This window comes from Thalassophryne amazonica, chromosome 2 (assembly GCF_902500255.1).
Source record: "Thalassophryne amazonica chromosome 2, fThaAma1.1, whole genome shotgun sequence".
Taxonomy (NCBI): Eukaryota; Metazoa; Chordata; class Actinopteri; order Batrachoidiformes; family Batrachoididae; genus Thalassophryne; species Thalassophryne amazonica.
This window is the reverse complement of record NC_047104.1, coordinates 94,671,812-94,699,527: the sequence shown is the minus strand read 5'-3', so window position 1 is coordinate 94,699,527 and position 27,716 is coordinate 94,671,812. Positions and strand designations below refer to the sequence as shown.

Sequence of the window (27,716 nt, the reverse complement as noted above, 5' to 3'; positions counted from 1 at the left end):
AAAGAAAAAAAAAAAAAAAAGCTTCAACAGCTGCTTGTATCATTTACGAAGCCTCTAGTGGTGATTTGAGAATATGGCTCCTGATGAAGAGGAGTGTTTGTAACATGTACAGACTGACAGGAAAAGGTTTTATGGAAAAACAATGTGCAATGTCTCACAAAAAGTAAAAGATTACATTTAATTTCTTCATTGTACAGACAGTTGTTTAATTTGCTGCTACAAGTTGTGTGTGTGATCTGGTAGCTGTTTGATTTCATTGGAAAATACTATTTTGGAACATTCCACCTAAAAGCTGTTTTAACTGGAAGCTGGAGTTCAAACTTTCAGTGTCACTACCAAATTTTTGTCATCACATAATACTTCATCAGGAGTCAAAGTTGTAATTGTTTCAGTGCCTTTCATAAATAAAGATGCTTCCTCCAACTCTTCCCTCAGGAAAATGAGTATGAAATATCTCTGCTGTCCTCACATACTTATTCTGATGTACAAACCATGAAATCTCCTGAAATGAGAGAAGAAAGAGATTAAATATGTGCAACATTATACACATTGGTAGAAATAAGTTACAGCAAGGTTCATATATATTTGGCCTTGAAGAAAGATTTTCTTGGTGCACAGACACATCGTTCTAGGGAGACACATGACTGTTGGTAGATCTGATATGTACCATAATCACTTTCTTCATGACTTAACTGAACTCTGAGGCATATGTAACATTTCAAATCAGTTGCTGACCTTTTATTTGCCTAAAATGTGTTAAAATGGGAGTACCACACGGCCATGAATCGTCAGCGATCAACTGTCTTAATTACTTTTGTTCCCATAAAAAAGGTTACCAGACACCAAAAGTACTATAATACTGACAGTGTTCTGGTATTATCAATATTTGGAGGCAATTACACTCAAATAAATCCATGACCTGTAAGATCATTGCCTTCCTATATGCTGTCACACCTAAAGTTTGTCAATATCCAAATATATAAGGACCTGCTGCATGTGAGCACAAATACCAGCTGTCACAAAACTAACCTTTTCTAAAACATCAAACAAAACTAGGTGAGATGGCAGAGAGGACTCAGGTGGGAATGATTCCCTGAGCCAGCGAAGAGGGTCGTTGTAGAATCTCAGAGCTTCGTCAGTGTAAGCCTCTTCAAGATCAGGAGGACACTCCAGGAACCTCATCTTTAGTGGGCAGTGGATGTGGCTACAAGGAGACATAAGTCATGAAACCTCTTGTGGAAATGTTCAGTCTAAAGATTTGATGCTTTGTACACTGAACACACCCAACACATATAAAAAGAAGCTGATCAGCTTGGTTATTGGGTGCTGTGACCAAAATGTCACCATGGAATTTGTTATCTACACATTACAAGCCAAGTGGCCTTGTGTGCGCGTGTGTACCTTCAACCACGAACAAACTGGGGAGCTGACATTTTCCATTTGGTATGCATGAACACCATCAAAACTGAATGTTGATAGGACTAATATTTTTAGAGAAACTACAGATATTTGCTAACAGCAGATGTTGATGATTACATTCTGCACTCACGCCACTCCAAATCATAGGCACTTGCATAATTTATTACCACCCTTGAAAAATGTCAGATACCAATTTTAGGAACTACCCAATCTACAACCCCTGGCAAAAATTATGGAATCACCGGCCTCGGAAGATGTTCAGTTGTTTAATTTTGTAGAAAAAAAAAGCAGATCACAGACATGACACAAAACTAAAGTCATTTCAAATGGCAACTTTCTGGCTTTAAGAAACACTATAAGAAATCAGGAAAAATAATTGTGGCAGTCAGTAACTTACTTTTTTAGACCAAGCAGAGGGAAAAAAAATATGGAATCATGAAAAACAAAAGAACGCTCCACCACACCACCACCTCTGGCTTTTATAACAGCTTGCAGTCTCTGAGGCATGGACTTAATGAGTGACAAACAGTACTCTTCATCAATCTGGCTCCAACTTTCTCTGATTGCTGTTGCCAGATCAGCTTTGCAGGTTGGAGCCTTGTCATGGACCATTTTCTTCAACTTCCACCAAGATTTTCAATTGGATTAAGATCCGGACTATTTGCAGGCCATGACATTGACCCTATGTGTCTTTTTGCAAGGAATGTTTTCACAGTTTTTGCTCTATGGCAAGATGCATTATCATCTTGAAAAATGATTTCATCATCCCCAACCAAACATCCTTTCAATTGATGGGATAAGAAAAGTGTCCAAAATATCAACGTAAACTTGTGCATTTATTGATGATGTAATGACAGCCATCTCCCCAGTGCCTGTACCTGACATGCAGCCCCATATCATAAATGACTGTGGAAATTTACATGTTCTCTCAGGCAGTCATCTTTATAAATCTCATTGGAACGGCACCAAACAAAAGTTCCAGCATCATCACCTTGCCCATTGCAGATTCGAGATTCATCACTGAATATGACTTTCATCCAGTCATCCACAGTCCACGATTGCTTTTCATTTGCCCACTGTAACCTTGTTTTTTTATGTTTAAGTGTTAATGATGGCTTTCATTTAGCTTTTCTGTATGTAAATCCCATTTCCTTTAGGCGGTTTCTTACAGTTCGGTCACAGACGTTGACTCCAGTTTCCTCCCATTCGTTCCTCATTTGTTTTGTTGTGCATTTTCGATTTTTGAGACATATTGCTTTAAGTTTTCTGTCTTGACGCTTTGATTTCTTCCTTGGTCTACCAGTATGTTTGCCTTTAACAACCTTCCCATGTTGTTTGTATTTGGTCCAGAGTTTAGACACAGCTGACTGTGAACAACCAACATCTTTTGCAACATTGCGTGATGATTTACCCTCTTAAGAGTTTGATAATCCTCTCCTTTGTTTCAATTGACATCTCTCGTGTTGGAGCCATGATTCATGTCAGTCCACTTGGTGCAACAGCTCTGCAAGGTGTGATCTCTCCTTTTTAGATGCAGACTAATGAGCAGATCATTTGATGCAGGTGTTAGTTTTGGGGATGAAAATTTACAGGGTGATTCCATAATTTATTCCTCATAATTGAGTGAGTCCATATTTTTTTCACTCTGCTTGGTCTAAAAAAGTAACCGTTACTGACTGCCACAAATTTTTTTCCTGATTTCTTATAGTGTTTCCTAAAGCCAGAAAGTTGCCATTTGAAATGACTTAGTTTTGTGTCATGTCTGTGATGTGCTTTTCTTCTACAAAATTAAACAAATCAAATCAATTTTATTTATATAGCGCCAAATCACAACAACAGTTGCCCCAAGGCGCTTTATATTGCAAGGCAAAAGCCATACAATAATTACAGAAAAACCCCAACGGTCAAAACGACCCCCTATGAGCAAGCACTTGGCGACAGTGGGAAGGAAAAACTCTTAACAGGAAGAAACCTCCAGCAGAACCAGGTTCAGGGAGGGACAGTCTTCTGCTAGGACTGGTTGGGGCTGAGGGGAGAGAATCAGGAAAAAGACATGCTGTGGAAGACAGCAGAGATCAATCACTAATGATTAAATGCAGAGTGGCGCATACAGAGCAAAAAGAGAAACACTCAGTGCATCATGGGAACCCCCCAGCAGTCTAAGTCTATAGCAGCATAACTAAGGGATGGTTCAGGGTCACCTGATCCAGCCCTAACTATAAGCTTTATCAAAAAGGAAAGTTTTAAGCCTAATCTTAAAAGTAGAGCGGGTGTCTGTCTCCCTGATCCGAATTGGGAGCTGGTTCCACAGGAGGAGCCTGAAAGCTGAAGGCTCTGCCTCCCATTCTACTCTTAAAAACCCTAGGAACTACAAGTAAGCCTGCAGTCTGAGAGCGAAGCGCTCTATTGGGGTGATATGGTACTAAGAGGTCCCTAAGATAAAAGGGGGCCTGATTATTCAAAACCTTATAAGTAAGAAGAAGAATTTTAAATTCTATTCTAGAATTAACAGGAAGCCAATGAAGAGAGGCCAATATGGGTGAAATATGCTCTCTCCTTCTAGTCCCCGTCAGTACTCTAGCTGCAGCATTTTGAATTAACTGAAGGCTTTTCAGGGAACTTTTAGGACAACCTGATAATAATGAATTACAATAGTCCAGCCCAGAGGAAATAAATGCATGAATTAGTTTTTCAGCATCACTCAGACAAGACCTTTCTAATTTTAGAGATATTGCGCAAATGTAAAAAAGCAGTCCTACATATTTGCTTAATATGCGCATTGAAGGACATATCCTGATCAAAAATGACTCCAAGATTTCTCACAGTATTACTAGAGGTCAGGGTAATGCCATCCAGAATAAGGATCTGGTTAGACACCATGTTTCTAAGATTTGTGGGGCCAAGTACAATAACTTAAGTTTTATCTTAATTTAAAAGCAGGAAATTAGAGGTCATCCATGTCTTTATGTCTGTAAGACATTCCTGCAGTTTAACTAATTGGTGTGTGTCCTCTGGCTTCATGGATAGATAAAGCTGGGTATCATCTGTGTAACAATGAAAATTTAAGCAATGCTTTCTAATAATACTGCCTAAGGGAAGCATGTATAAAGTGAATAAAATTGGTCCTAGCACAGAACCTTGTGGAACTCCATAATTAACCTTAGTCTGTGAAGAAGACTCCCCATTTACATGAACAAATTGTAATCTATTAGATAAATATGATCCAAACCACCGCAACGCAGTGCCTTTAATACCTATGGCATGCTCTAATCTCTGTAATAAAATTTTATGGTCAACAGTATCAAAAGCAGCACTGAGGTCTAACAGGACAAGCACAGAGATGAGTCCACTGTCTGAGGCCATAAGAAGATCATTTGTAACCTTCACTAATGCTGTTTCTGTACTATGATGAATTCTGAAACCTCACTGAAACTCTTCAAATAGACCATTCCTCTGCAGATGATCAGTTAGCTGTTTTACAACTACCCTTTCAAGAATTTTTGAGAGAAAAGGAAGGTTGGAGATTGGCCTATAATTAGCTAAGATAGCTGGGTCAAGTGATGGCTTTTAAAGTAATGGTTTAATTACTGCCACCTTAAAAGCCTGTGGTACATAGCCAACTAATAAAGATAGATTGATCATATTTAAGATCGAAGCATTAATTAATGGTAGGGCTTCCTTGAGCAGCCTGGTAGGAATGGGGTCTAATAGACATGTTGATGGTTTGGAGGAAGTGACTAATGAAAATAACTCAGAACAATCGGAGAGAAAGAGTCTAACCAAATACCAGCATTACTGAAAGCAGCCAAAGATAACGATATGTCTTTGGGATGGTTATGAGTAATTTTTTCTCTAATAGTTAAAATTTTATTAGCAAAGAAAGTCATGAAGTCATTACTAGTTAAAGTTAAAGGAATACTCGGCTCAACAGAGCTCTGACTCTTTGTCAGCCTGGCTACAGTGCTGAAAAGAAACCTGGGGTTGTTCTTATTTTCTTCAATTAGTGATGAGTAGTAAGATGTCCCAGCTTTACGGAGGGCTTTTTTATAGAGCAACAGACTCTTTTTCCAGGCTAACTGAAGATCTTCTAAATTAGTGAGACGCCATTTCCTCTCCAACTTACGGGTTATCTGCTTTAAGCTGCGAGTTTGTGAGTTATACCACAGAGTCAGGCACTTCTGATTTAAGGCTCTCTTTTTCAGAGGAGCTACAGCATCCAAAGTTGTGCTCAATGAGGATGTAAAACTACTGCCGAGATAATCTATCTCACTCACAGAGTTTAGGTAGCTACTCTGCACTGTGTTGGTATATGGCATTGGAGAACATAAAGAAGGAATCATATCCTTAAACCTAGTTACAGCGCTTTCTGAAAGACTTCTACTGTAATGAAACTTATTCCCCACTGCTAGGTAGGCCATTAAAATAAATGTTATTAAGAAATGATCAGACAGAAGGGGGTTTTCAGGGAATACTGTTAAGTCAATTTCCATACCATAAGTCAAAACAAGATCTAAAGTATGATTAAAGTGATGGGTGGACTCTTTTACATTTGAGCAAAGCCAATTGAGTCTAATAATAGATTAAATGCAGTGTTGAGGCTGTCATTCTCAGTATCTATGTGGATGTTAAAATCACCCACTATAATTATCTTATCTGAGCTAAGCACTAAGTCAGACAAAAGGTCTGAAAATTCACAGAGAAACTCACAGTAACAACCAGGTGGACAATAGATAACAACAAATAAAACAGTTTTTTGGGACTTCCAATTTGGATGCACAAGACTAAGAGTCAAGCTTTCAAGTGAATTAAAGCTCTGTCTGGGTTTTTGATGAATTAATAAGCTGGAGTGGAAGATTGCTGCTAATCCTCCCCCTTGGCCCGTGCTACGAGCATTCTGACAATTAGTGTGACTCGGGGGTGTTGACTCATTTAAACTAACATATTCATCCTGCTGTAACCAGGTTTCTGTAAGGCAGAATAAATCAATATGTTGATCAATTATCATATCATTTACTAACAGGGACTTAGAAGAGAGAGACCTAATGTTTAATAGACCACATTTAACTGTTTTAGTCTGTGGTGCAGTTGAAGGTGCTATATTATTTTTTCTTTTTGAAGTTTTATGCTTAAATAGATTTTTACTGGTTGTTGGTGGTCTGGGAGCAGGCACCGTCTCTACGGGGATGGGGTATTGGGGGGATGGGGTATTGGGGGGATGGCAGGGGGAGAGAAGCTGCAGAGAGGTGTGTAAGACTACAACTCTGCTTCCTGGTCCCAACCCTGGGTAGTCACGGTTTGGAGTATTTAAGAAAATTGGCCAGATTTCTAGAAATGAGAGCTGCTCCATCCAAAGTGGGATGGATGCCGTCTCTCCTAACAAGACCAGGTTTTCCCCAGAAGCTTTGCCAATTATCTATGAAGCCCACCTCATTTTTTGGACACCACTCAGACAGCCCAATTCAAGGAGAACATGTGGCTAATCATGTCACTCCCGGTCCAATTGGGGAGGGGCCCAGAGAAAACTACAGAGTCCGACATTGTTTTTGCAAAGTTACACACCGATTCAATGTTAATTTTAGTGACCTCCGATTGGCGTAACCGGGTGTCATTACTGCCGACGTGAATTACAATCTTACCGAATTTACGCTTAGCCTTAGCCAGCACTTTCAAATTTCCTTCAATGTCACCTGTCCTGGATCATGTCGGACTGTCAGGGTCAGTTCTTCGGTGGTTTTTTTCATATCTGTCTGGACGTAGCTTTAGCGTTTTTGCTAACCAGATAAGGTCAGAGTCTGCGGACCTGTTATGTGGAGTCCCTCAGGGTTCTGTATTGGGCCCCATTTTGTTTTTATTGTACTTGATCCCTTTAGGTAGGATCATTCAAAGATTTACTGATGTCTCTTACCAGTTATTGTGGATGACATCCAGCTTTACTGCTCCTTTAAGCCATCTAAGATTAAGAGGCTTGATTCCCTCCTCCATTGTTTGGCGGAAATTAAACAATGGCTAACGAATAACTTTCTTCAGCTTAACGCAGACAAAACAGAGACATTGGTTATTGCCCCTGATGCCCATATTCCAGGTATTCAGCAGTACTTGGGAGACCTGGGCCAGTCTGCTAAATCATGTCTTCGAAACCTGGGTGTCATTTTTGACAAAGACATGTCGTTGGTACAGCATTGTAAACAGCTGACGAGGAATTGCTTCTTTCAATTAAGAAACATCTCTAAGCTCAGGAAAATGGTGTCTTGAAATGATTTAGAGCTTATTATTCATGCTTTTGTGTCAACACGTTTAGACTATTGTAACAGTTTGTTTTCATGTCTAAACAAGGAGTTGCGTACCAACTGCAGTTGGTACAGAACTCTGCAGCAAGAATTCTGACACAAGCTAACAGAAGGACTCATATTTCCCCAATTTTAAAGGAGCTTCATTGGCTGCCAGTGTCCTTCAGGATCAATTTTAAAATTTTGGTTTTAACTTTTAGAGCTCTACATGGCCAGGCGCCTCCCTATATCTGTGACCTTATCCAGCCTTATGCCCCTGCCAGGGCTTTGAGGTCTGTGGACCAAAATCTGTTGATGGTTCCTCGCACCCATTTTGCAACCAGAGGAGCACGATCCTTTCAGGCTGTTGCTCCCAGGCTTTGGAATGGTCTCCCATGCTCTCTGCGCTCACTGGACTCTGTCGATACTTTTAAAAGCCAACTTAAGACTTTCTTTTTTACTCAAGCGTTTGCTTAGCTTTTGGGCTGCTCTGTTATCCTATGTTATGTTTTATGTTTTTATGTCTCGGCCATTGTCTGATGTTTTGTGTGGTGTACTGTGCTTTTATGTTGTGAAGCACCTTGTGGCTCTTGTCTGTGAAAGGTGCTATATAAATAAAATTTACTTACTTACTTACTTACTGCTCTGCCCCCCGGAAGACAATTGACTATGGTTGCTGGTGTCGCTAACTTCACATTTCTCAAAACAGAGTCGCCAATAACCAGAGTTTGTTCCTCGGCGGGTGTGTCGCCGAGTGGGGAAAAACGGTTAGAGATGTGAACAGGTTGGTGGCGTACAGGGGGCTTCTGTTTAGAACTACGCTTCCTCCTCACAGTCACCCAGCCGGCCTGCTTTCCCGGCTGCTCGGGATCCGCTGGGGGACAGCTAACGGCGGCGAAGCTACCTTGGTCCGTACCGACTACAGGGGCCTGGCTAGCTGTAGGATTTTCCAAGGTGCGGAGCCGAGTCTCCAATTCGCCCAGCCTGGCCTCCAAAGCTACGAATAAGCTACACTTATTACAAGTACCATTACTGCTAAAGGAGGCCGAGGAATAACTAAATATTTCACACCCAGAGCAGAGAAGTGCGGGAGAGACAGGAGAAGCCGCCATGCTAAACCAGCTAAGAGCTAGTAGCTGCGCTAAGCTAGCGGATTCCTAAAAACACACCAAGTGAATAATGTGTAAATAATTTAGAGGTGATTCAGCACAGGGAGTGCTTTAGTTAAGGCACATGAAGATTACACTGTGAAACAAATCGTTATCTAGTTATCTAGATCAATCTAACTACGCAGATTAAACAGCTAACAGATACAGCAAAACACCGCTGTGCTCCGGAACAGGAAGTGATACAATACCACAGTGAGAGCCAACCACCAGTAGAGGCCAGTAAAACAACTGAATGAACATCCTCCGAGGCCGGTGATTCCATAATTTTTGCCAGGGGTTGTAGTAATGATTAAATTACTCACGCTAGTAATGATTAATACATTAAGAAGAAACATATGTGCTAGTGCATGCATATACATGCGCTGACTGTACCGGAGCATTTAGATATGAAATTCATGATATGATATAGGGTAGCGTGGTGGCTTAGTGGTTAGCACATATGACCTGGTCCTTTCTTTCATTTTTAAATGGACTGCATTTATATAGCGCTTTTCCATCTGCATCAGACGCTCAAAGCGCTTTACAAATCACATTCACCCCGATGTCAAAGTGCTGCCATACAAGGTGCTCACTACACACCGGGAGCAATAGGGGATTAAAGACCTTGCCCAAGGACCCTCAGTGATTTTCCAGTCAGGCTGGTATTTGAACCGAGGATCTTCTGGTCTCAAGCCCAACGCCTTAACCACTAGACGATCATCTCCCCCATGTTGTCTGCATTGTTCCCTCCAGGTACTGTGGCTTCCTCCCACCTCCAAAGACATGCAGGTTTGGTGAATTGGTGACTCTAAACTGACCGTCTGTGTGAGTGAGAGTGATTTGGTTTGCATTTGTTGGCCCTGCGATGGTGGCAGTTGTCCAGCTCATACCTCTGACCCTTAATAGGAACAAAGCAGGTTCACAAAATGATATATCAAATTTGCCAACGTATAAGGTATGTTTCACTCCTTAAGTGAGGTGTGGAGCTGACAGGTTTTGGGATGTTACAGAGGCAAAACAACGTTTTTAGAACTGAACTGGTCCATCAAAGATCACCATGAACTGACCAGTTCATCCTCATTATGTGTTCTTTTTAATTTGGTGAGAATCATAGCATTTGCTGTTCTAGAGTTAATAGTAGAGAAGCTTGAATCTTCGACTGGACTGGGTTGCTTGATGTGAGGACGTCAAGATCAAGGACCTGCAGCTGGAGGCAGATGAAACTATGGTGTCATTTGATGTGACATCGTTGTTCACCTGCATCCCCACCGCTGAGGCCATCTCAGCTGTGAGGCAGAGACTGCTGGAGGATGTGTCTCTACTTGAAAGGACCAAACTCACACCAGACCACATCTGCCAACTCTTGGAGATCTGTCTTAACACCACATATTTCCTGTTTAGGGGGAATTACTACAGGCAGATCCATGGTTGTGTGATGGGGTCTCCGGAATCCCCCATTGTGGCCAATCTGTACATGGAGCAAGTGGAGAAGACAGCCTTGACGTCTTTCACGGGCATCTCTCCCAGTCACTGGTTCAGATATGTCAATGACACATGGGTTAAAATCAAGCAACAGGAGGTCGAGGACTTTACAGAACACATCAACTCTGTGGATTCCAATATCAAGTTCACACATGAGAATGCCAGAAACAACCATTTAGCCTTCCTGGACTGTGATGTTACGATTGGAGAGAACAGGCAGCTCCAGACAGGGGTTTACAGAAAACCCACTCACACTGATCAATATCTGCTCTTTGGCTCAAACCACCCCCTTGAACACAAGCTCGGGGTGACCAGGATGGTCCCTGGACAAAGTGCAGAAGTCCCAGAAAACAAAGAGACCAGATAGACAGGAGACGGAGACAAGAAGAAGAGGAGTGTCTCTCCCTTATTTAGCAGGAGTAGGGGAAAAACTACAGAGGATCTTCAGACAGCACAAAATCCCAGTTTACTTTAAACCGGTTAACACCTTGAGACAGAAATTAGTTCACCCTAAAGACAGGATCCCTACAACCCCTGGCAATAATTATGGAATCACCGGCCTCGGAGGATGTTCATTCAGTTGTTTAATTTTGTAGAAAAAAAGCAGATCACAGACATGACACAAAACTAAAGTCATTTCAAATGGCAACTTCCTGGCTTTAAGAAACACTATAAGAAATCAGGAAAAATAATTGTGGTAGTCAGTAACGGTTACTTTTTTTAGACAAAGCAGAGGGGAACAAATATGGAATCACTCAATTCTGAGGAATAAATTATGGAATCACCCTGTAAATTTTCATTCCCAAAACTAACACCTGCATCAAATCAGATCTGCTCGTTAGTCTGCATCTAAAAAGGAGTAATCACACCTTGGAGAGCTGTTGCACCAAGTGGACTGACATGAATCATGGCTCCAACATGAGAGATGTCAATTGAAACAAAGGAGAGGATTATCAAACTCTTAAAAGAGGGTAAATTATCACGTAATGTTGCAAAAGATGTTGGTTGTTCACAGTCAGCTGTGTCTAAACTCTGGACCGAATACAAACAACATGGGAAGGTTGTTAAAGGCAAACATACTGGTAGACCAAGGAAGACATCAAAGAGTCAAGACAGAAAACTTAAAGCAATATGTCTCAAAAATCGAAAATGCACAACAAAACAAATGAACGAATAGGAGGAAACTGGAGTCAACGTCTGTGACCGAACTGTAAGAAACCGCCTAAAGGAAATGGGATTTACATACAGAAAAGCTAAACGAAAGCCATTATTAACACCTAAACAGAAAAAAACAAGGTTACAACGGCTAAGGAAAAGCAGTCTTGGAGCCAGATTGATGAAGAGTACTGTTTGTCACTCATTAAGTCCATGCCTCAGAGACTGCAAGCTGTTCTAAAAGCCAGAGGTGGTGCAACAAAATACTAGTGATGTGCTGGAGCGTTCTTTTGTTTTTCATGATTCCATAATTTTTTCCCTCTGCTTGGTCTAAAAAAGTAACCGTTACTGACTGCCACAATTATTTTTCCTGATTTCTTATAGTGTTTCTTAAAGCCAGAAAGTTGCCATTTGAAATGACTTTAGTTTTGTGTCATGTCTGTGATCTGCTTTTTTTCTACAAAATTAAACAACTGAATGAACATCCTCCGAGGCCGGTGATTCCATAATTTTTACCAGGTGTTGTAGTTACAAACAGAGCAATGTAGTGTATTCTATCAGATGTCAGGAAAACTGTAATGAACACTAGATAGGTGAGACTAAGCAACCTTTACACAAAAGGCTATACCAGCACCGCAGAGAGGTCACCAGTGGACCTCAGACTACAGTTCATCTCCACCTGAAAGACACTAACCACACGTTTGAGGACAAGGATGTTAAAATCTTAGCCAGAGAGAAGAAATGGTTTGAGAGAGGTGTCAAGGAAGCATTCTTTGTAAAACAGTTGAAACCCAGCCTTAACCGGGGAGGGGGTCTCAGACACGCTTTGTCCCCTGTTTACAATGGGGTACTCAGGTCAAAGCAGTTTCAGTCTTTTGTTCATGGTAATGAGTTATTCACGTCATCAGGAGAGTCGTCAAGGGAGCCATCAGGAGAGGCTTCCGTCCCATCATTAGGAGGGACAGCTGCCCTGTCATCAGGAGGGTGCTAACCAGAGCACAATAGGTGCTAATTAGAGCTATTGTTTAGTCACTAGCCTGTAGCAGTCGGCCTCTTGGTAGGAGGGGTCTGGTTAGGTTAAAAACTCCAGCTTTTGTTGGCCTCTGTTTTATTCTTCTCTACAAGAGTCAAGACAGAAGTCAGACTACCAGAGCAAGAATTTTAGCTGAGGAAGCTTCTGTGATTTGAAGCGAAACGTCCTCACGTCAAGCAACCCAGTCCAGTCGAAGAGTCAAGCTTCTCTACTATGGAAACCACCTGGACAACTGAGAGCCTACACAGAAACTTCTAGAGTTAATGTCTACACAAGCTGGCTGGGATGGACCAACTCACCCACTAGTCTACATTTTTGTTGTTAAAGCAAAGTCTCTGTTACCGGTGCAGGGAATCATTTTTTAAATCAAATGAGCTTTTTTCAATACTGGGAAATGCTCTTCTACCTCTACTGAGCACTTCTGCAGTATTTACTTTTTAAAGCTTCATAGTGCAAATTTTAAATACATTTTTGGCAAATGTGTTTGGGGGGGGAGCACCGCCCATTTTAAACAGCTTTGTGCAACACAATTTAACACTTGGAAACAACCAGCTCATCCTACCTGTAGAAGGGTGTTGAGTGGCAGGGCATAAGGAAGAGGACATCTGGGTGTGGATGGTTTGCGACAGTGCTGATGTTGCACAGTTTCTGAAGGTGGCTCATGGCGTCGAGCGTGCCGCGCTGGTGTACCAAACCTGTGTACAGGGCTGGAACCAAATTGGTCACCAACAAGCTGAAAGCAGCAGCTCGCTGCCATGCTTTCAGAGATGCCAAAGATATCCCTGTGATCACCATTCAGAGTTAGAAGCATGATTATTACACATCTGCATCTTCATAATTACAAATAACTGTGATTTTGGGAACTTACCACAAAAGACCATACAAAATGGCAGCACAGGATAAATGAATCGGAACTCTTTGTGAGGAAGCAAGCTGCATCAGGAATCCAAACATGTCAGTCAAGTGCAGAACATGAGGAGGCTTCAGGAATTTAAACACATCTTACCTGTAAATCATGATTGTCCAGATCACTGCCACCAGCAGAACCTTGTATCTTTTAGAAGCGATGGTGCACCCATGAAGGAAGAATGGAAGATGAGGACCAATCACAACCACAAACCCCTGGCTGATGTACCAGTGCCAGGGATGGGAGCCATAGAAATCAGCCACACCTTGTAAGATGTTAAACTTGAGGAAGTTGAATTGCACCAGGATCCACTGGAAAACAGACCACACCTACATCTGCACTTAACCTTCTAACCAGTAGCCAGTACGTTTAGCAAATTACCTGTTTACCTTTTCATAGAACATGCAATCAATTACCGTTGAAGTCACAACAGTCAAAGCCCTGCAGACGATGAAAGGGATTATCCACTAAAAAAGGACAAACTAATGAAGGACCTGAAAGAAAGATGAAAGTACAAACCCTATTGGAATGTAGTAATGAGTGATGAGTCTCAGTTTATCATCTTCCTGCCAGAAATGGTGCACCAACAGAGGCAACCACACAATCATGGCTGTCGGACGAACTATTATTGCCAAGGCAACCAGTATCAAATACTTCATACTGCAAAAAAAGCACAAACAAACATCACTTTAAAGAATTAATTCCTAGAAATTATAGTACAATCCAATTTCCAACAACATCCACCAGAAGACGACGAAAGATTTACTGAAGTCCTCTTGTCCGTATGCAGTGGTATCCATCACAGATACAGATACACGGCGTGTTCTGATGTAGTGAATCATGGTATCTGGGAGCTCCAGCTCATTCAGAAGTAGTTTGCACACTTGTTCTTCATGTACAGACATTTGACCAGTTTTCTCTATTCTTTTAATGATATTCATAACTGTAGAAGATTAACAACACAAAGACCATCTGTGTTCAAGGCAGAGGTGGGACAATCAGCAAGTCCCAAGTCATAATGACCACCAATTGTTTGCAAGCTGACTTGAGACTTGACTTGGGACTTGCAGATTGATGACTCGAGAATGACTTGACAGTGACTTTGTCCCACCTCTGGTACAAAGAACATTATTTGCAAAGTTTTAGATTATTTGTCTGCAAATTGGTGCACTTTGAGACATCCTTTCACCTAAAAGTATGGGAAATAGTTTGGAAGGGCCTTATATATTCTAACATGATCATCTCACGTGGTTTATTTATATCACCTAAATTACCTCATTACTGATCTGAAAACACACCAGTGGCAACTTTTTTGAATTGTGCTGCTGGAAATAAATTCAAAATGAGCTAATATTTTTCAAAAACAATAACAATTCTTAGTTTCTACTTTTGATATATTGTCTTTGTGTTATTATCAATTAATTATGGACTTTTAATGATTTCAAAATAATCAGTTTATTATATTGTTGGCCACAGTTCCGCTAACACCTAAAGCTAACTGTTTTGTTAGTAGATTAGCTTTTCAGCTAACTCTGAAAACCATTGGTGGAGCAATAGAGCTTGCAGAGTTGATGTCATGCCATGTTGTATTACTGGATAATTTACTCATTCTGGCCATGACTGTTTGTTTCTAAGCTGGAAGCCTGTCTATTCTACATTCTTACCTTTAATGATCGGGCTTCCCTTTCAGTTTACACACACCTAAAAGTTCCCACAGTTGTTGTAACATAAGCAGGGCTCGAAATAGTACGTGCATGTGCTAGTTTGTGCAGGTAGTATTCGTAATTTTATACTGCACTAGCACTGGTGCAAGTAACTTTATCCAAGTTTTATCAACTATAGGCACCAGTAAAATGAACCAATAAAGGAATAAATAAGGAAAAAAACAATTTCCAGTGTGTTGTCTTCGTCTTCCCTGGATTATATGACTGTCAAACGGAGCAAGTTGCTGTGCTCTATTTATTGTGTTCGCGCGCACGTGGGAAAAAAAAAAAAAAAAAAAAAACTCGTTGCTGCTGCAGTTCCTTTATGGAACCCAGGAGAGGTCACTTAAAGTGATATTTTTTCTGGCCATGATAATTTGTGCGCACGCTTTCCTTCAATTGAGCCCACAAATTAATAAAACGTGCGCACGTTTTCCTGGCCGTTATAATTCGTGCACACGTTTTCCTTTAATTGAGCCCTCGTATTAATAAAACATGCGCACGTTTTCCTTTCGTTCAAAATTAACTCCATAATATGACCTAAATGGTCATCCTCACAACAGGGAGACGCTTCGCCCTCAGCATCCTTTTTAATGTGCTTAAACTCCAGATGATGCTATGCTGGGCAGCTGGAGTTCTCTGTATGTCCTTGTGCGCTCAAACCATGATGATATACCCTGACCAGATCCATTTCTAATGGGGAAATGTATTACACTGTCTGCTGGTTTGTTGGTTAATAGCCAACATTTATGTGTCAAGACAATATTGAGTGCACATTTTACAAATTGTGGCCACGTTTAAGTAGATCGTGCCCTTGTTTTACTCAAACAATGCTTAAAACGAGTGCACAATGTAATAAAACGTGCGCACTCTCTCCACATGCAAAACATTTTGCGATGACACTTCCAGGGCTCCGTAGTTCCTCGCTCTCTCTCCCCTGAAACTCTGTCATAATTGTGTTATAAACCAGTCACCATTTGTTTTATTATACATCTGTGTAGTTAATAAATAAAATAATCTTCACAGACGATTCGTTCGCGTGTGCACATGAAAAAAAAAAAAAAAAACTGCTGCTGCTCTCCCCTCAAACTCTCCCCAGAGAGGAAGAGTCTGACACATCAGAGGAGGAGTTTTAAGCTGGATATAAGACTGACTTTTGGTTGTGCAAGTAACTTTTTTTGGTGCAAGTAAATTTTTTGTTACTAGCACCAGTGCAAGTAGGTTAAAAAATGTATTTCGACCCCCTGTGCGCCAGTGTTACATCCCTACTGGTTCCTCAAATTTCCGATTTCAGGGTCCCATGATCCTTTCTGCACATGGAGTGGCTCCAGTTGCGCTCTAACATAGCACTGCACAGAGATTCGTTGTTTGCTCACAGTTATCTGAAAATTAAGAGCCTTCTGGAATGGGAATATCAATGGCACATAACCTGGGTGTGATTTGTCCTGGATTTGATACATATACATATATATATATATATATATATATATATATATATATATATATATACACACACATACATACATACATACATACACACACACACACCAACTTTATTGACACCATTTTCATTGTTTAGAACCTGAGTCAAACTGGTGTCGACAACCGAACGGTCCCCCCAACAATCAGTCCGCCCTGCCTTCACTACGTATGTGTCATTTCAGAGTGCCAGCTGCAATCCACCGATTATCACCTTGTTCCTGCTTAAAACTGCACTCCAGTCATCATCTAGATCAGTGACAGATATCTGAAGCTTTTGTACAACAATCATTTACACATAAATTCAGCATTACTTCATAATAAAAGACGGCAGACTGATCAGAGCACAGCAGCTACATGGCAGACGTCTGACATGCTGCTGTGCCTATGTCATTTCGGTGCATCAGTAGTGAAATGAGGTGAGTATTGCCTCGTTTCTGCTTAAAACAGCCTTTAGAATAATTTAAGAAGTTTTACTTTGTCATCTGATGGTTAATAATCACATTATGCCCTTTGATCGCTTTGGGTGTAGAGAGTCAGACTCAGAGATGCTGCTGTGGTCCCAAATGACGCATGTGCAGTGAAGGCAGGGCGGACCAATTTTGGGGGGGACCATTCGGTCTGCAACACCGGAACGACACTAGGACCATGGCACCCTGAAACGCTCTATTAACTGGTTGCCTTGCCCGTTTTTCAGGGGGTTTGAAGCAAAAAAATAAAATTAAAAGAAGCGCCAGCTAAATTCATATTATAAAAGGAGTTGGTAGCTTAATTCAAATGTTTTAGCAATTTATTGGTTTCACATTATCGCAGTTAACTTTTCGGTTAACAGATTAGAGGTTATTCAAGTTGATTTTTGGGGTTGCTGTTGTGTACCCACAGTGTCCCGAGCTTTTAGGAAACAGGGTTGTATTTAACAATGAGAAAAATCAAAGTGTAACAAGTTGAGACCTGCTGTGTGTTTTGGAGCCTTGCAGAGGAAAGTAATAAAGAGCCAGAGAAGCAAGCGTGGTCTCCATGCTGTTGGTCAGAGTCCTGGTGCAACAGTACCACGTAAACCAGGAGCACAGCTGACAGAAAAACTACATACCAAAACAAGCAGAAAGTTAATATGCATGTGGGAATACAATGAAGCTGACAATGCAGGAAAATGTATAAATGCATAAAATACTTGAGACAAAATACTGCTTGAATTATATTACAGAACACCCAAACTAAATGTACCTTGTTAAGGGGCCCCTTCACACATAGTGCGAAGTTTGGCCGAAATGCGCACAAAGTGCGCATGAAGCAGGAATCGTGCAAAACGTGTAAAATCGTCCCTGCCTCAAACTCCTCATACACCTGTTGCTACAACTATTTGTGCACACCAGCAGCTGAAAGACCCATCGATCCCTCTCGCGGCAGGTGTCAGCCAAATTCCAGCTGACACGCATGAACATCTAACACCACTCGTTTGGCACTTAGAAAATGTGTGGCCATTCGCACTCTTGGCACGACAACCATCTGCAGACAATCACTGTTGTGCTGGCAGTGAAATTTGTCTAAGTTCCCCACCAGTGTGGCTTTGGTGTGTGTGTGCTGAACTGACAGGAGGTGTGGTCGCTGACAGAAGCAGCTGTGGAGATCCGTTGATCTGGACATCCCAGCTGGACAACACGTACTGTGTTTGGACAGACATGGACTAACAATTGCCCACTGTGAAGCACGTGTGTCTGTTTGCTGTCATCATGTGGACATAAATAAAAACATATATCACTGTGGCAATATATGGTGTGGGATGCAGTGAGCGTGCGTGCGCTCCATCATCAGATCAGAACATGCAGCAGGTGATCTGACTTTCATGATACCCACGTGAGCCCTGTTCCATATGACACGGTGTCAGTTCTGGTGCGCCGTCCACAAGACACGCGTGTCGGGCAGGACACGAGCCAGCAGATGTCGACATGAGACGAGCGAACTGTTTCTCATTAATGTCATTTCATGAATGTATATCTGTGACCATGGGTCATCTACAGAGGAACAGACGGATATTTATATTGCCTGCTTGATAAGATATAAAATGCTGTGTTTTTGTATGGTGTATGGTTTTATTTTTTATTTAAATACATCCATATCTTTGTGGATTTCAGGCATTTTCCCTGCACTGTTTACAGGCCAGTGATAGTAGCTCAGTGGTAAAGTTTCAGGCTGGCAATCAGTAAAGTGCAGGTACGAATCCTGTGGGTAGTATTTTTTTTTTATTCCATATCAGCGGTGCGATGTGGTTCCACAGGTACCAGCTTGTTTTTATTTTTTATTTATTCCACATCAGCAGTGCGATGTGGTGCACTTCGCACTATGTTCCTACTCGAAAGACACTGTCACACGCACAAACCCTTGCACCGGGATCATGCACGCCTGCCTGTCAGGGTGATGTTTCGCGGTGCGCTAATTCGAACTGGCTTTGGCCGTATTTGACCAAACTTCGCACTGTGTGTGAAGGGGCCTTAACTTCTGTTAAAGCTGATTTTTTTATTTTTTTTGGTCAGATCTAAAAAAAAAAAAAAGATTTACTTATTTATTTTTTGGCAACTCCAAAAGCTCTACTTGAATTCTGAACAAATAAAAATGGATGTTTGTGGATCAAAAGTACTTACTGCCCATTTTGCAACATCAAGATTTTCCAGTGACTGGATAAGGAAGAAGAATTTAACATCAGCGAATGCAGCGAGGAGCGCTTGAATGATTCGTGGGATCCATATCTGCAGAAAAGGCCAAACCAAAATTCATGAAACAATGTACTTGTAACTCAATTTTGTTTTTTAATTTATAGAAAATAGATAAGTAAAATATGTGAACTTGCCAAAAGGTGAACAGAGTCATAATTTACGTAGTGCAATATCTTGTAAATCAGTGCAAAGAAAAGTGGATATGAGAATCCTCTTATTCCTGCCTTCCATTCCCAGGTCAGATACCCATAGGTCACACTGTTAAGGCACTAACCACATTATCATCATCATAAATGCTTAATCTAATAAAAGGACCATAATACTTCCTCAAAGGGCAACAGATGGCTAAAACATTACAGTAAATCTGATATAGGCTTTGAGACCCATTGCGTGTGTGATGATCTCCGGATTCCGTAGTGTGAATGAGGTGGGCTTCATAGATAATTGGCAAAGCTTCTGGGGAAAACCTGGTCTTGTTAGGAGAGACGGCATCCATCCCACTTTGGATGGAGCAGCTCTCATTTCTAGAAATCTGGCCAATTTTCTTAAATCCTCCAAACCGTGACTATCCAGGGTTGGGACCAGGAAGCAGAGTTGTAGTCTTACACACCTCTCTGCAGCTTCTCTCCCCCTGCCATCCCCTCATTACCCCATCCCCGTAGAGACGGTGCCTGCTCCCAGACTACCAATAACCAGCAAAAATCTATTTAAGCATAAAAATTCAAAAAGAAAAAATAATATAGCACCTTCAACTGCACCACAGACTAAAACAGTTAAATGTGGTCTGTTAAACATTAGGTCTCTCTCTTCTAAGTCCCTGTTAGTAAATGATATAATAATTGATCAACATATTGATTTATTCTGCCTTACAGAAACCTGGTTACAGCAGGATGAATATGTTAGTTTAAATGAGTCAACACCCCCGAGTCACACTAACTGTCAGAATGCTCGTAGCACGGGCCGGGGCGGAGGATTAGCAGCAATCTTCCATTCCAGCTTATTAATTAATCAAAAACCCAGACAGAGCTTTAATTCATTTGAAAGCTTGTCTCTTAGTCTTGTCCATCCAAATTGGAAGTCCCAAAAACCAGTTTTATTTGTTATTATCTATCGTCCACCTGGTCGTTACTGTGAGTTTCTCTGTGAATTTTCAGACCTTTTGTCTGACTTAGTGCTTAGCTCAGATAATTATAGTGGGCGATTTTAACATCCACACAGATGCTGAGAATGACAGCCTCAACACTGCATTTAATCTATTATTAGATTCTATTGGCTTTGCTCAAAAAGTAAATGAGTTCACCCACCACTTTAATCATATCTTAGATCTTGTTCTGACTTATGGTATGGAAATAGAAGACTTAACAGTATTCCCTGAAAACTCCCTTCTGTCTGATCATTTCTTAATAACATTTACATTTACTCTGATGGACTACCCAGCAGTGGGGAATAAGTTTCATTACACTAGAAGTCTTTCAGAAAGCGCTGTAACTAGGTTTAAGGATATGATTCCTTCTTTATGTTCTCTAATGCCATATACCAACACAGTGCAGAGTAGCTACCTAAACTCTGTAAGGGAGATAGAGTATCTCGTCAATAGTTTTACATCCTCATTGAAGACAACTTTGGATGCTGTAGCTCCTCTGAAAAAGAGAGCTTTAAATCAGAAGTGTCTGACTCCGTGGTATAACTCACAAACTCGTAGCTTAAAGCAGATAACCCGTAAGTTGGAGAGGAAATGGCGTCTCACTAATTTAGAAGATCTTCACTTAGTCTGGAAAAAGAGTCTGTTGCTCTATAAAAAAGCCCTCCGTAAAGCTAGGACATCTTTCTACTCATCACTAATTGAAGAAAATAAGAACAACCCCAGGTTTCTTTTCAGCACTGTAGCCAGGCTGACAAAGAGTCCGAGCTCTATTGAGCCGAGTATTCCATTAACTTTAACTAGTAATGACTTCATGACTTTCTTTGCTAACAAAATTTTAACTATTAGAGAAAAAATGACTCATAACCATCCCAAAGATGTATCGTTATCTTTGGCTGCTTTCAGTGATGCCGGTATTTGGTTAGACTCTTTCTCTCCGATTGTTCTGTCTGAGTTATTTTCATTAGTTACTTCATCCAAACCATCAACATGTTTATTAGACCCCATTCCTACCAGGCTGCTCAAGGAAGCCCTACCATTATTTAATGCTTCGATCTTAAATATGATCAATCTATCTTTGTTAGTTGGCTATGTACCACAGGCTTTTAAGGTGGCAGTAATTAAACCATTACTTAAAAAGCCATCACTTGACCCAGCTATCTTAGCTAATTATAGGCCAATCTCCAACCTTCCTTTTCTCTCAAAAATTCTTGAAAGGGTAGTTATAAAACAGCTAACTGATCATCTGCAGAGGAATGGTCTATTTGAAGAGTTTCAGTCAGGTTTTAGAATTCATCATAGTACAGAAACAGCATTAGTGAAGGTTACAAATGATCTTCTTATGGCCTCGGACAGTGGACTCATCTCTGTGCTTGTTCTGTTAGACCTCAGTGCTGCTTTTGATACTGTTGACCATAAAATTTTATTACAGAGATTAGAGCATGCCATAGGTATTAAAGGCACTGCGCTGCGGTGGTTTGAATCATATTTGTCTAATAGATTACAATTTGTTCATGTAAATGGGGAATCTTCTTCACAGACTAAAGTTAATTATGGAGTTCCACAAGCTTCTGTGCTAGGACCAATTTTATTCACTTTATACATGCTTCCCTTAGGCAGTATTATTAGACGGTATTGCTTAAATTTTCATTGTTACGCAGATGATACCCAGCTTTATCTATCCATGAAGCCAGAGGACACACACCAATTAGCTAAACTGCAGGATTGTCTTACAGACATAAAGACATGGATGACCTCTAATTTCCTGCTTTTAAACTCAGATAAAACTGAAGTTATTGTACTTGGCCCCACAAATCTTAGAAACATGGTGTCTAACCAGATCCTTACTCTGGATGGCATTACCCTGACCTCTAGTAATACTGTGAGAAATCTTGGAGTCATTTTTGATCAGGATATGTCATTCATAGCGCATATTAAACAAATATGTAGGACTGCTTTTTTGCATTTACGCAATATCTCTAAAATCAGAAAGGTCTTGTCTCAGAGTGATGCTGAAAAACTAATTCATGCATTTATTTCCTCTAGGCTGGACTATTGTAATTCATTATTATCAGGTTGTCCTAAAAGTTCCCTAAAAAGCCTTCAGTTAATTCAAAATGCTGCAGCTAGAGTACTGACGGGGACTAGAAGGAGAGCGCATATCTCACCCATATTGGCCTCTCTTCATTGGCTTCCTGTTAATTCTAGAATAGAATTTAAAATTCTTCTTCTTACTTATAAGGTTTTGAATAATCAGGTCCCATCTTATCTTAGGGACCTCGTAGTACCATATCACCCCAATAGAGCGCTTCGCTCTCAGACTGCAGGCTTACTTGTAGTTCCTAGGGTTTGTAAGAGTAGAATGGGAGGCAGAGCCTTCAGCTTTCAGGCTCCTCTCCTGTGGAACCAGCTCCCAATTCAGATCAGGGAGACAGACACCCTCTCTACTTTTAAGATTAGGCTTAAAACTTTCCTTTTTGCTAAAGCTTATAGTTAGGGCTGGATCAGGTGACCCTGAACCATCCCTTAGTTATGCTGCTATAGACGTAGACTGCTGGGGGGTTCCCATGATGCACTGTTTCTTTCTCTTTTTGCTCTGTATGCACCACTCTGCATTTAATCATTAGTGATCGATCTCTGCTCCCCTCCACAGCATGTCTTTTTCCTGGTTCTCTCCCTCAGCCCCAACCAGTCCCAGCAGAAGACTGTCCCTCCCTGAGCCTGGTTCTGCTGGAGGTTTCTTCCTGTTAAAAGGGAGTTTTTCCTTCCCACTGTAGCCAAGTGCTTGCTCACAGGGGGTCGTTTTGACCGTTGGGGTTTTACATAATTATTGTATGGCCTTGCCTTACAATATAAAGCGCCTTGGGGCAACTGTTTGTTGTGATTTGGCGCTATATAAAAAAATTGATTGATTGATTGATTGAAGCAGACGAGAGTCTATGACTCCCCCCTGAATGAAATGCCAGTCCAACGCAGAGGATGGTTCCCATTTACAGCTGAGTGACCTAAGACAACGTAGATTAAAGTGTCTTGTCCAAAGACACCAGCAAGTAGCATAATTTGAACCCAAGGCTGCATTATCCACTCAGTTACCTGATCTACATGCTGATGTAGTCACCTTTCCCAGTGATTATTAGATGCTGTACTGTTTAGAAATGCATCCTAATCTAATGGGGGTCAAATTACATCTGCTACACTACACATGTGGCTGTTGATTTTTAGTCAGGCTTCCTTAATTTTTCTTCTTTCTGGGTGTGTCCACAAGCTCTACAGGTTAATGCATCTACCACACTACAGGGCCATTTTTGGTCCTGGATGACAACCATCCAAGCAGACAACAGGTCTGTCCACACCTCTGGAAAGAGGTGTCGACAGATGAAATGTCTGCCTCCCCTTAGTCTTTTCCAGTTATAATAATTCCTTTATTTGTCCTTGTACATACATATGACAAAATTTGTTCTCTGCATTTAACCCATCCTAATTACAGTTAGACACAATCCAACCACTAGGAGCAGTGGGTAGCCACAGTCCGGCGCCCGGCAACCAACTCCAGATGTAGAGATGCTGCCTTACTCAAGGGGAGATAAACGAGTAGACCCTAAATAAGAATGTTTTTGATTGTGGGAGGACACCCACGCAGACACGGGGAGAACATGTAAGCGATCCCATGACCTTCTTCTTGCTGTCTTGCTGTGAGGTATCAGTCCTAACCACTGATCCACCATGTCACCAGTTGCTGGGTCTCTGAGTCTTATGACGTCATTAGAGGAGGGTCTGCTGCTACTGATACCTATGTAGGAGAAAGAAGGTCCAATTTTTTTTTCAGGGTCCTCTTGCTTCCTGTCTTAACGGTATGGCTGTAAATCTTGGATGCTAATCAGTGACCTAAGGTAAGATCCTCTTCTGAGGATCCTTGGGTACTACTAGAACAACTTTGCTTAAAGTAATGGTTACTTAGAGAGACTCAGATGAGGAATATCACCTGCATTGCAAGGGAACATCAATTATGACATTTCACCATGAGGCCCATTTCTCTGACCTTAAGCTATTTAAAAAAAAGGGATCATTAAGTCACATTTCTTTTGATTATAACAAGCAAACGTCCACATCCAGCAACAGAAAGACTATTAATTTGTTGAGCTTATAGGACTAGGTAGTACAATCCCTTAACTAATCAGCACTTGGTGAGGAGTTAGGGCTAGAGGGGTAAACGCTTCACAGGGGTCTTCAGGTGGGCACCCTCCTTCTTTGGTGTTTCGTTGAAAGGCCTACGACACCTCCAGAGGGCTCAACGGCAACATCTGGCGTCCCAGATTTGCCCCCCTCTGCTTTTACCCCTCGGTGGTCATCTTGCAGCCCAGTTGCAGTCCTTTCTTTTCATCCAGATCCAGTTGCTGCTCCGTTCAGCCACTCCCAATAGTGACTTGACCTTGTTGGAAGGCTTGTCCTCTCACTCCCATTACCTTAAGCAGCTTGGTTGTAGATGTGGCAACAAACCCTCTACAGCCAACCTCGACAGGAAGCACCTGGGCACACCACCCGCGTTGTTCGGTGTCTGCTGTTAAGTCGGAGTACTTCAGTTGTTTCCGCTCATATGCTTCACCAACTGCATCTTCCCAGGGTACAGTTAGCTCCACAATAAAAACAGACTTCTGCGAGGTTGACCATAAGACCAGATCTGGCCTGAGATTAGTTGTAACAATTTTCCCTGTGGCGGGCACGCCGCGCCAGCTGCGAGCCAACACCCCAATCCGTCCGCACGTCTTTCATTAAAAAAATCTCCTTTAACAGTGGAATGTCTGGATAAACTGCTGATTCTGACCTCTTCTGAAAGTTCTCTGTTCTCTCACGACGTCCTGGGTCAACAGAGGCTTAAATTTGGAGGTTTTCAGCATGAAACAGGATGACGACGTCGCCTCGGAGTGCTGCGCGACGTCCCGCTGCGTGGGAAGTCCTTACAGCGATAGAAACAATGCAAAATCTCTCATCAGCCGTTAAAATTTTCACCGAAAATCAGCTGAATTTCTCAAATGGTGTCCACTCGGATGTGCCTCACAGTTTTTGAAAAAATTTTGATCAAGCACAGCGCCAGTCTCTCAGCAACTTCTCAGACAAAGGAATTCCAACGAGGGGGCTGGATCACTCCTTCCACAAGGCGTGCTCACAGGCGAATGACGTCACCGACAGGTGTGAAAAAACTCACGCATGCGCACAAGGGTTCAAGCTTGGCTGATGTAATCACACGTGACTCAAATCCATATAGTTTAAAAAAAAAAAACAAACTGTCGGTTTCTTTTCTCGCAGACCTCGTACGTTTCCAGTGTTGGAACAAAACTCTGAGCCTTATGTTTCAAATGGTTTTATCTTAAACAAGAATTGGGGTTTGTTTCTTACATGTATCAAAACTTTGAGCAATAATTCTGCTTCTAAACCACATCTTAGTGCACTTCTGGAAGTCTTTTGCTCGGGCAGAATTCCAATAACATCCAGGTCAAACTCAAGAATAATTCCAATTTACACGCAGAACATATAGATAGACTATTAGCAGCTCAGGCAAACATTTGCAGATGAGAGTGTGGTTTATCGAAGGATATTTGAAGACCATGTGATGTGAGACCTCCAGAGACTGCCAGTACTCATCAGGCACAAAACTGCTCCGAACCAGGAAACAGTTCATGAGTCTGAAAGCACCAGAAAACAGAGCCACGCTCAGCACACCTGTGGAGATCAGGAAAAGAGCTCATTATTTATTTTTAAATAATAAAATTCATTAAACGTTCAAAGCCAAATGTCAGATTAAGAGCCCACCTGTGTCCAGAGATCCTTCATCTTTAGCATACAGCAGAGACTTTCTTTTCCTTAGCTTCACATCGTCATTTTTATTGTTGAATTTAAAACGTCCTCGCAGGTTGTCCATCACACGCACAGACAGTATACATACACGAACACATCAAAATAAAGGTTTGTTTGGTTTTAAACAGTCTGCTGCCATCTCCAGCAAACGTCAGTCTATCGCAATAAAACCACCCAAAAGCAGCTTCATTTTAAAATGACACTAACAGACAAAAACAAAAACGCAGATCATATGCTACGAAAGCAGGTTTTCTGTTTAATTAGCACTGTAAACTCCAAAATGAAAATAAATTAAATTAGTTTTCGACTCTTCTTCCGTCTTCATACTTCACAATAAAAGTCGCCGTCATCCTTCTCCTTCTTCTTCTTCTCCTCCCACCTCTTCTTCTTCTGTCGAGTTTTTTGGCGGTTTTGCAAACCAATGTGGTGCATTACCGCCGCCAACTGTTTGGATGTGGAACAACGTGTGCTAAAATGAGGTGGAGATAACGGAGGGAGTAGAGGGAAAATAAATAAATAAAGGTTTGGGAAATTACACTGTATTATATTCTCGTGAATAATCCTGTTTCCTTCAAATATGCCAATACATGCCTCCAAGCTCGTGGTACAATTGTAGAAAAAGAAGGTAATGTGTATGTTGTGGAGCTTTCAAGACGTCATCAATCCCAGCTCTTCAGGTAGCGGTTGGAGAATTACCACCATTGACTTTGAGGCGTCTCCATTTCCTTTCTGCAAGTGGCTATTCGCACGGCCGCCGTGTCCATAACTCTCATTTGGCTATTCGCACGGCAAGACTCTGGTGGTAAAACTTGGAACTACTTGTATAAATAAATGTAGCAGGACGAAGGTCCCGGGTCCTGACTGAAAAGACGTTCCCGCTAGCTTGGTATCGCTCGCTATCTTTGGCTGACCTGGTAGAGGAATGGTCTTTAGTGCGAGCCGTCCGGGTTCGATCCCACCGCAGTCGCGGTTACACAAACATACTGCATTAAATGAGAGTTATAGACACGACCGAATAAAAAATCGAAAAATATTAAAGGAGTTTAAGACATCTTGAATGCAGTGTTTGTTTATACAAGTAGTTCCAAGTTTTGCCACCAGTCTTGCCGTGCGAATAGCCAAATGAGAGTTATGGACACGGCCGCCGGCCGCGACCTTATTTTTTTTTCCCAGAAGCTTTATGTAAAATTACAACTGTACAGTCAAGTATACAAATCTATGGTGTATTGGATGAATTTGCAGTGTCACAAACAGACACATCCAACCAAAAATGTTTTGAACCCCTATTGGAAGCATGGTAAGATTGAGTCTAATAGTTTTGGTTGGGTAGGAAACTGTCAGGGATAGAAACTAAGATTGTCTAATCTAACACATAGTTGCGTAGTACCATTGTCTATTATTACCCCTCGGTTTTCCCTA

At 41.4% G+C, this 27,716-nt stretch overlaps 1 protein-coding gene across 1 annotated transcript; it reads right to left on the bottom strand.

The window, feature by feature from the left end:
• Positions 1 to 6: 6 nt before the first annotated feature.
• On the bottom strand, positions 7 to 26,655 carry pigb (phosphatidylinositol glycan anchor biosynthesis, class B). Its single transcript, XM_034189776.1, has 12 exons — positions 26,253 to 26,655; positions 26,039 to 26,162; positions 19,438 to 19,555; positions 19,232 to 19,336; positions 17,544 to 17,674; positions 13,930 to 14,070; positions 13,800 to 13,851; positions 13,510 to 13,721; positions 13,372 to 13,436; positions 13,066 to 13,285; positions 1,030 to 1,204; positions 7 to 502 (listed from the first exon to the last, which is right to left on the bottom strand). Exons 1-12 carry the CDS (start codon positions 26,359 to 26,361, stop codon positions 389 to 391), a joined length of 1,566 nt encoding a protein of 521 aa, XP_034045667.1. The 5' UTR covers positions 26,362 to 26,655; the 3' UTR covers positions 7 to 388.
• Positions 26,656 to 27,716: the final 1,061 nt, after the last annotated feature.

Excerpts from the sequence above, each read along its gene's own strand:
- pigb (XM_034189776.1), bottom strand. The coding sequence starts at position 26,361 with ATGGACAACCTGCGAGGACGTTTTAAATTCAACAATAAAAATGACGAT. Across the intron at positions 19,337-19,437 it reads ATGACTCTGTTCACCTTTTG|ATATGGATCCCACGAATCAT; the intron begins GCAAGTTCACAT and ends CCTTTTCTGCAG. Across the intron at positions 13,722-13,799 it reads ATTGCATGTTCTATGAAAAG|TGGATCCTGGTGCAATTCAA; the intron begins GTAAACAGGTAA and ends TCTGTTTTCCAG.